Raw genomic sequence first — 10,282 nt, 5'->3', positions numbered from 1 at the left:
AAGACTGCCTTCTTCATTTAGTATTACATCCATCTTTCCTTCACTTTAAGGAAACGTGTCTACAAATAAACCTACATTCTAACATTAATAATATCTGTGTATTAATAAACCTACATTCTAACATAAATCATAGCTGCGGTTTGGTGTTATAGCCATCTTTCCATCACTTTAAGGAAACACGTCTACAAATAAACCTACATTCTAACATTAATCATATCTGTGAATCCTATCAATTAACAACTCTGTATGATTAGAAGCTTGACAACAGAGGGACATTCAACAGGTGGAGGCTTCCCTGTAACTGTGTCTAAATTTAGGGCAGGCTTTCCCAACTCAGGAGATTTAGGTGTGCTGGATTACAACTTCCAACGTCCCCAAGCAGTATGGTTGTAACTGCTAGGAAAGACAGGGGATGCACTGCTGGAAAGCATCTAGTTGTGGAAAGATAGTTTAGGGATAATATTTCCCTGCTTATACCTCCCTCTTACCACAATACATGTTTGTAGTTTTTTGTGGGTTTTGGGGGCTATGAGGCCGTGTTCTAGAAGCTATGGCTGGCGAAACGGTAAGAATAAACTCTTCTAAAACACAGCCTCATAGCCCAAAATACCCGCAAAAACTATGGATCCTGACCATGAAAGCCTTCGACTTTACAATAAATGTTTGTATTGCAACTCTATACTTGTGAAAAACTTCTGTTCATAAAATATCACAACCTTCAACTACCCACATCTATGGAGGGTTGAACTAAATAAAATAAATTGCTAAAAGTGCAAAGTAGCAAACTGGTTAGAAAAAGAACCAATCTCCTGCAATTTTAACTGCAGGATTGGTAGTTGAAGCTTTCCAAACTGTGGAGATAAGCATTATCATTTGCTATTTAGCAAATATCTGTTCTAAAAGCACAGAACAGGCAAGTAACTCAACCTGGCAAGCATTTATTTGCTTCAAAACTGCAAGCTGCAAGATTTTTTTAAAGGATAAAATGTAGTTTACTGAACACGCTGTATTCCCCAAAGCTGCATGAATCCAAGTGGGCCTGCACTAGCCTGCTGACATGCAACCAGAAGAAAACAATGAGGTTGTCAGTAAAGACTGCTCTTCCTAAACATCATCTGTGATAGCAAAGCATCAAACTAGGAGTGGGAAAATTCCTTTTGTGGATATTACATGAGATACCAACATTTCTGAATATAACAACCTGTATGCTTCCATGTTCTAAAAGTATATGGCTGTACTAGGACTGGTGATATCCAAGATCCAACCAAAACAATACTTTGAAGAATGCATTATATGAAAGCAACATTTCAACATGGATTTGTCAGTAAATTTAATGCTTATTGTATGAGGAACAATCTTCATGGTCATCTTCCTGAGAAGATGGCTGGCTGCGTTCACACATAACTCCAGAATCTTGGCTATCAGTGGTGACAGCTGAAACACAGAAGCAGAAAATAATCCTTAACTTCAGACTGACTGTTTTAACTTTTTCCATATTGTACAAAGTGTTGCAAAGGTGTTTTTCTAACATTTTTTTTAAAATCTTGTAAAATAGAAATCTTTTTTTAAAAAAATAAATGTTTTTGTTGCTTTTATTATAGAATCATAGAACCTTACAGCTGAAAGTCTATTAACTCCAACCACCTCCAAAATGCAGGAACTCCAACTAGAGCATCTCTAGCATGCTGTCTAGACTCTTTTTGAAAATATTCAGAGAAAGAGACCCCACCATCTCTCTAGGCAATTAATTTCACTGCCAAACCACTCTTTCCCAGTAGTCCCATTCAGCCAGTTTGCAATGGTTTGTCTGAACTAGTTGTTAAAATTGTTGAAAGACAAAGAAGTTGGGAAGGTTAAACGGAGATCCAGGAACAGCAAAATTCAAAGACATAGCTGTGTTAGTCTTGAAAATCAGTATGCAATGGGATTTTGCAGCACCTCTGAGACTAACTAAAAGATAGAAGCTGGCAGCATGAGCTTTCATAGACTTGAGCCTACTTCCTTCCAAATGCATCTGATGAAGTAGGCTCAAGTCTACAAAAGCTTATGCTGACAACGTCAATCTTTCTGTTAGTCTCAAACGTGCCTCAGGAATAGCAAAGGGCAGGGAGAGATAAAGACTGGAGTGGACAAGGAGGATGGAAAGGCAAGAGGGTTAAGAAGGAGGGAATGTCAGGATCCTTCAGAGCCACATGAGATAGGGCAGGAATCGGTTGTTAATTATGTTTCAGCTGCACCACTGCACAACACCGCTGCAATTACAGTCGAAGTTCATCGACTCATAGAATCACAGAGTTGAAAGAGACCACAAGGGCCATCCAGTTTAACCCTGCCATGCAGAAACTCACAATCAAAGCACCCTTCGCAATGGCCATCCAGCCTTTATTTAAAGAGCTCCAAAGAAGAAGACTCCATCACTCTCCAAGGGAGTGTGTCCCATTGTTGAACAGCTATTACTGTCAGGAAGTTCTTCCTAACATTGAGATGGAATCTCTTTTCCTGTAGCTTGCACCCATTATTCTGGGTCCTATTCTATGGAGCAGTAGAAAACAAGCTTGATCCATCCTCAATATGACATCCCTTCAAATATTTAAACAGGGCTGTCATATCACCTCTTAACCGTCTCTCCTCCACATTAAACATGCCCAGCTCTCTGAATTTCTCCTCATAGGGCATGGTTTCCAGATCCTTCACTGTTTTGGTTGCCTTCTTCTGGACACGCTCCAGTTCCTTTTAACGTTCAGTCAAAATCTACCCTCATGCAACTTAGAACCATTACACCTATCCTACCTTCTGAAGTAACAGAGAACAAACCTGCCCTCCTCTCTGTGACAGCCCTTTAGATGTTTAAAGAGTGCAATCATGTCACCCCTCAGTCTTCTCTTCACCAACTTGAATATGTCCAGCTTCTTCAACCTTTCCTCGTATGTTTTGTTCTCCATACCTCTTATCATACTTGTTGCTCTCCTCTGAACCTGCTCCAACTCATCTATATCTTTCGTAAAGCTGGGCCCCCTCATCTGTTTATATTTAAATATATTATTTAAACTACAGACTGCAGTGTAGACTGCAATATTATTTAAACTCAACCATTTATACTTAAACGGTATACACTGATCCATCCATATTTGCGGATTTGATTATTCACGGATTTGATTAACATGTTCTCTCTAGGAATATCTCTTCCAGTGCAACTCTATGGTCAACTTTAACTGAAAGTTGCACTGAAAGACTTAGAGATTCCTAGAGAGACTACGCTACTGGGCATTTGTAGCTCCTCCAGTGCAGTTCTACGGTCAGTGTCTGTCGGACGGTTACCACAGAGTTGTACTGGAGGACCTAGAGATTCCTAGAAAGGTGTCCTCTCACGTAAAAACAAGGTGTTTTTGTTATTTGCAGTTTTTCCATATTAATAGGGTCTTGTGCCCCTAACCCTAGCGAATATGGAGGGACAAGTGTATTGCTTAAACATATTGTTTAAACATATTGTCACTTACACATGCCAACTCTCAAATTACTATTGGAAAGAGATTATTACTTTGACTTATGAGTGAATTACTGCTACTTGCTTAATAATCAAACAAACTATTAAACAACATTTTAATATTCCAAATGAAGAAATCAAAATATGTCAAAGTTTGGCATGAATGCACATTACTATGGCAGGTACCGTGGACAGTCATCCAAGATGAACTTCTTGAGCAGTTTACCCACTTGTGGCTAACTGAAACATTAAGACACTAAGTATTCAGATCTCCACTTCCCACATCCCTTCCCATATACATTATGCATGTGGAGGCACAATAGCAATTTAGAGAGTATAGTATAAAAACTATTGGCTATGGTCCTTGAAAAGAGGAAGTGTTTATACTGTAAATTCAGTTGGGGGTTCTTTTCATGTAAAAATAAGTAGCAGCTGCTTGCTCTGGGGTGAATAAGCAATTAGTTGTATGCAAGATAAGCCATATTAGGATTGTACATCTTCTAAATTATGCACATATGGCTGCACCATAGGCATTTTCAAAGCTAAAGATTCTTGTGTTTAATGCAGAGGTCAAAAAAGTCTGTCATCTATAGCTGAAGCATGCCTGCATGTGCTATGAACCACTACAGAACGTACTCTGGTAAGTAATTAGAGAAGAGAATCTTATCTGCAAAGGCCAAAGTACTTATTTAGGGTCCCTACCAAGGAAAAAGTTGTTCCCATTTTGAAGTGAGCAGCTTTATTAAAGCATAGCTTCCCAGCTTGAGACAAACTGCTACTATAAAGCGAACCATTTTTCAGTAATCCTAATTACGGATATGAAACAGTATGTGGTATGGTCCTTCCTGGATCATACAGCTTCAGAAAGTATATTTAGGTCATGTATTTCTGGATATTTCTCTACAGGAAAAAAACCAAAATATCCTATATATATCTGGGAAAAGGATGCAAAAACTAACTTTTTAAAATAGGGGAACTGTGAACATTCAAACAAGAACAGATGTACAGTGTTCTATTTTTGGTGGCCTCTTTTTTAGTTGTCCTGGGCCAAGGTAGGATAAGAAAGGTTGTCCAAAGCTGTATACTACATGTATACTTTAACCAGGGGGGGTGGGGGGGGGTGATGGTGAAAACCTGCTGGTTGATACATGTTTGAAAAGTTCTAGAAGAAACTTCTTACCAAGAAGGTGACCCAGCCAAAGCTAAGCATAAAAGAGGTGTTATTGTCTCCTACTCTGGGCCAAAAATATGAACTAAAGAGTTTATCACACGAAGGAGATTGGGAGTTTATCCCATGAATATCCTGGAAAAATTGCGTAATTACGCAAAACAATTTCACACGACGTCACACAAAACCCGCCATTAAAGTGGTCACAAAGAAGCATTAACTCGCATCTTTTTGCTTGTGTGATTTCAGCGACAATGCATTTCCAATATCACTTTATTTGCGCAACTACGTGTGATAATCATTTGTTGCAATTACTCGCCATTTTTGCTTTATTTGTGGGATGCTTTAAATGCATTTTAATCTCTCTTTAATGCTGAAATTAGCCCCAGTGTGATAAACCCCTAAGAAAGATAAAACACAAGGATTATTTTGGTGAAGGTTTTCTGTTTACAGAATTTGAAAGCAGTGTTTAAAGGAGTATTCTTTCATGAGTCAAGATAAGTACTGATAAACATTTCCACAAGACAAGATGACTTTAACCAAAGAGATATGTAAGTAGAAATAAAAAGGATGGCTTATAGATTTGAAAAAGCAGTTCAATTTGAACTTTAGTTACTGAAAAATCCATTCAACAAAAAGATGCTTTTAGAACCATCTCCCTTGGGAAGGTGAACTGAAGTGGCAGGCAGAGGCACAGAGACTCTCCTACGCTGTTTCAGCTTTCCTTTTTCATGCGATAAAGCTCATAGTGGATTTATAAAAATCCCAACATCTCACTACATGTACATGTGTCAAAGATCAGTGTAAGTCCTGTGTAACTGAACATTCTGTATACTCACTAGGTGTTTCTTTTGTAGCTTCAGTCACGACATTCAGTTGGAGAGGTGGTGGAATATAACGAAGCCCTGGTAGAAAACTCGGCGGTATGAAAGGTGACAGTGGAGTATAATAAGCTGGTCGAAAATCCCCACCTGCATCTTGTCTCTGCTTAAAAAACAATGTTTTGAGGATATGAACTCAGCCATCATATAAACTAGTAGACTCAGTCTAAACTGGATTGTATTTTTCATGATTATATCATCCTAAATAATATGCTTGCGGCTATGTACTGTGGCTAATATAATCTATTTTATCCTTGCACTATGAAAGAAATATTGGAAGCTCTCAGTTCAAGAGAGTTACATATAATCAACACATTTCTATTAAATGTAAATAATAATTTTTATTTACTAAAAATACTGAAGAAGGACCATTCCCCCCTCCACCTTCCCTGCCCCAAGTAACTAAAATGCCATTAACCATTACAGACTACTCAAAATTGTTAATATCATTACCATTATAATAACTAAAGATTGTTGAGAAAAATAAATAATTATGGGTAACAAAGTATGTTTCCAAAATTTGTTATGATTTTGAGTATCATTAATTAACCTTTGAAAAATCAAGAATTTTTCCTCTTGTTTCTGTTACAAAAATTACTATTCCACAGCGTTTTGATTAATAATGTCAGTTTTTGACAAAATGTGGGGAACCAGTTTTATCAAGCTGGTATAATGGACATGCCATAATTGGGGTCATGTAACTTCTAATTTTTTTAAAAAAGTTGCCACTGTTTCATTCTTCTTCTTTTTCTCTTTCATTTAAATCTGGCAGCATCAGTTCCTGAAATGGATATCTTATGTTCTACATGAACAAATACAGGTTGAGTCTCCCTTATGTGGAATTTCAAAGTCCAAAACACTCCAAAATCCAAAACATTTTTCATGGATGGCTGAGATAGTGACATCTTTGCTTTCTGATGGTTTAGTGTACCCAAATTTTGTTGCATGCACAGAAGTATTAAAAATATTGTATAAAATTACTTTCAGGCTAAGTTTTATACAAAAGGTAAATAAATTTTGTGTTTAGACTTGGGTCTTATCTCCAAGATATCTCATTATGTATGTACATGCAAACACAAGTATTCCAAAATCCAATAAATAAATAAATAATCCAAAACCCAAAACACTTCTGCTTCAAAGCATTTTGGACAGGGGATAGTCAGCCTGTATCTTGAAGCCACCTTCTGTCAGACTTCATTTGATTTACTTTTGGTTGTAAAGTAAATCAGATAGAATTCTGTTGGATGGGAGGAAATAAATGGATGACTATTAACTAATTAAATTCAGCAGACCAAAAGGGATAATTTTGCACATTTCTTAAAGTTACTGCTGCTTCTCCATTCTCTCCAAAGCTGTCAGTGAGGTAATCAGCTGAAAATATTAACTTTTTGAAGTACATTTCAAGACATGTATCCCTGAAACCAGTGGGAAGCTCCTTTAAGCAGTGCTGCTGTGGAGAAACCATGACTTACTGGCACAGAAGCAATATTCCCTGGCCCATGGTTGCTAGGAAAGGGTCGGTAAGCTGTTTGCAGTGGTAGCATGGGGGGAGACATTGGACCTCTGTAGCCTGGTTGGTTGAATGCAAATCCCAGAGAAAATGGATGATAAGGATACATCCCAGAGTATCCAGGGTAGACTTTGGGAGGCTCTCTCTCCATAAAGTCTGGGTACATAGCTGCAGATTCTTGAGGCATAGTAGGATGGTCTGGAGTAGAATAAAAATAAAACAGAATGGCTGGACTGAATATGTAGCATTCATCAACTAGTGTCTGCAAACATATACACAAGCTTACCACATAATTTAGTATTTCCAAAGTGGTGTATTTCTCCTTAAATATTCATGGAGGCAATGTTAGGTGTCCTCTCAGCTACATGGAAAGTGCTTGGCACTTGGAAGTTTTATTTATCATTATTATTACAACTCCATGACTATCCTAGGCCTTGTCTGCACTGCAGAAATAATAACGTTTGACACCACTTTAAAACTGCCATGCCTCAATGCTACAGGATTCTGGAATTTGTAGTTTTGTGAGATATTTAGCTTTCTCCATCAGAGAGCTCTGGCACCACAAAAAACTACAAATCCCAGCATTCCATAGCACTGAGCCACAGCAGTTAAAGCAGTGTCAAACTGCATTGTTTTTGCAGTGCAGTTGCAGCCATGGCCAGTGTGGAGGCTAGCTAGCTGGGAGTTGTAGCCCCCAAAAGTAGTTTTTCTAAGCTATCTCACAGTTGCCAAAAGGCTATCAGAGCAGCTTACAAAATGTTCATTAGACATTTAAATTGGAGAGTTGTTAAATATTCAATTGTATGCAGTTTTTGTTCCAATGCAACTGGGCAAATGTCTAAAACATCCCTCTAAATCACAGATTAGCATTTAAAGTCTAGAAACTGACATCATGGAGTACTGAAACAAATTTATAACTGTACCTTGACCTCTGAATTTGCAGCACTTGCAAATGGGAGATATATTGGCTTTTTGGGGGAGGGGGGAACCTGGTACAATGGAAAACATGCTCAAAGATATACTGCTTTGGAGAATAAATTCCATTTTTCATTTCACTTGGGCAACAGATAAAGGTGCCAAGGAATAAATCCAGTGTTCAAAAGTGCTCACAAAACCTATATGTGAAACATCAAACTACAAAGATACATTTGAGGGAACTTTAATTGTTTTAATTGCAGGAGAAACCAAAGAATAAATGTAGGTACAGAAATTCACAGGTGAGAATTAACAGCCAGATACTGTAGAATATAATTATTTTTAAAGCTGAACAAAAATATCCTGATTTTTTAGGACAGAAATATTGGTTATTAACTAGCTAAATGTAAAGTTTTTGTTCCTAAGCTTTTTAAAAAAGATTCTTAAATCCAACAGCTTTTTAAACCCTTAAATTCATTTTATATTTTGTGAGTAAATTCAAATTATATTTTACTTGCAATTCCTACATAAAATTCAGTCCTGATTTTCCCCCAAACCACATCTCCTATGTTCCTCTTCTTTCAATGCAATATATATATATATATCTTTCAATGCAATACACACACACACACACACACACACACACACAGCATTGAAAGAATTGGGGATATATATATATATATATATCAGTAAAGATTAAACTCAGGTCCTAAGGTACAAGTTGAGTGTTGTTATTGCTTTTCAATTCTTTATAAACATTCTGTTTTAACAAGTTTAGCAGTAGCTCTTTAATTTATGTGTAGTGAATATAAAAGGCTCCTCCTCTGAAAGTAGCTGCCTGCAAAACGCAACACAGCTCAATTTTTATTCCCAGTCCAAATGTTCTGTTAAATCTTGTTGCTCTACTGGCAATTCACTTCTGCAGGGAGCCTGCTGCAACTCATTTCACTCTTAACACAAAATGCTTGCTGAATAAATGTGATTTTGCAACAATGAAACATGGACAAACAGCCTGCAGAGTTGAAGTACTACAAGCTACAAAGTCCTCAAGCGGGATATGCAAGCTGTCAAAATAAATAAATAAAAACCACTTTTCCTCCCCAGGGAAAAAACAATCCTGAACAGCACCACCACCCAGGCTGCACATAGAAAATATACTGAAACGCAGGGCAGGTTCCAGTCGCACATAGAAAAGGTGGGCATGCTCATCCTAGAGATACAATGATCATGAAGATAACACCGTTGGTCCTTCATAACCACAGACTGAAAATATTCCAAAAAAATATAAATTCCCAAAAGCAAACCTTGATTTTGCCATTTTATATAAGACATACCATTTTATTATGCCACTGTATTTAATGGGACTTCAGCATCCATGGATTTTGGTATCCACAGGGGAGTCCTGGAACCAAACCTCAGTGGATACCAAGGGGCTGCTGCAAATGGTTGCAGAAAACACTAGAGATGGTGTACCTACCTAAATCTATGAAGGTTGGAGAACTAGGTTTTGGTGGTGTCTGGTTAGCCTTTGTTCTGGAAGACTGGCTAACTGCTGAAGTCACCTTGACTCCTTCGTGCCCAGCAACATCCCCACAACTGTGGGGCTCAGAGGTGTTCAGCCTTGCACCTTTTTTACCTCCAGCTGTGGTTACATCTGGTTCATCACTGGGGCTGCAATGAAAGGATGGCCCTGTTTCGCTTGGTGGAGAATCAGGTCCCTGCCTCTTCAAGGCCTTCTGAGCCGCCATGATCTTCTGTCGTTCAGTGATCAGAGCACACTTCTCGCAAGGGCACTGCTTCCAGCGGCAGTGGCCGGCATGACCTTTCACCGGTACCACAAAGCCATGGTTCCTGCAGCGCGAACATTTCGGGGCCCGAAGGTACTGAGCTGCATCTTGGAGCTCCATGGAGCTGTCTAGACTTCATGCACCAGTACTGAAGTGGGCTGAAATCTGCTCTCACTCCTTGCACAAAATAGCTACAAAATGGCAGTTCAGCCTGGGACCCAGCATAGAGTAAGGAGGTATTCTGCTTCAAACGAAAAGGAAAGTCTGTCTACCAACCAACCCTGGACATTCAGTAGTCCTCTCCAGCAGGACTCATGTTAAAAATATAATTACAGAGTCGTTTATTTAACTGACTACATTGTGAATAGGTGTCCTCCCAAACAACATTGTTTAAAAAAATTAAACCACACAACAGACTTTGCAAGCCATTCCACAGCTTATAGATTTTGCTTTGTTCCAGACAGACAGGGCTTTGAGTTTTAGGCAGAAAACTATAACCTCATAAAGGATCAAGGAGTGTATTGTGGATATATAAAG

General features: G+C 38.3%; 1 protein-coding gene across 3 annotated transcripts; it reads right to left on the bottom strand.

The window, feature by feature from the left end:
- Positions 1 to 246: 246 nt before the first annotated feature.
- Positions 247 to 10,058, bottom strand: LOC149316307 (doublesex- and mab-3-related transcription factor B1-like). Of its 3 annotated transcripts, none has more exons than XM_089515190.1 (4): positions 9,595 to 10,058; positions 7,006 to 7,241; positions 5,492 to 5,639; positions 247 to 1,434 (listed from the first exon to the last, which is right to left on the bottom strand). In XM_089515190.1, the coding sequence occupies exons 1-4, from the start codon at positions 9,863 to 9,865 to the stop codon at positions 1,331 to 1,333; spliced, it is 759 nt and encodes a 252-aa protein (XP_089371316.1). In that variant the 5' UTR covers positions 9,866 to 10,058; the 3' UTR covers positions 247 to 1,330. The 3 variants fall into 3 exon arrangements, with proteins under 3 accessions (XP_089371316.1, XP_089371314.1, XP_089371315.1); XM_089515188.1 differs by having other exon boundaries at positions 9,436 to 10,057; XM_089515189.1 differs by having other exon boundaries at positions 5,492 to 5,636; positions 9,436 to 10,057.
- Between the last annotated feature and the right edge of the window lie 224 nt (positions 10,059 to 10,282).

This window comes from Sceloporus occidentalis, unplaced genomic scaffold (assembly GCF_023333645.1).
Source record: "Sceloporus occidentalis isolate IW3139 unplaced genomic scaffold, rSceOcc1.0.p SCAF_3, whole genome shotgun sequence".
In the NCBI taxonomy this organism is placed as follows: domain Eukaryota; kingdom Metazoa; phylum Chordata; class Lepidosauria; order Squamata; family Phrynosomatidae; genus Sceloporus; species Sceloporus occidentalis.
This window is presented reverse-complemented; position numbering and strand designations above follow the sequence as displayed.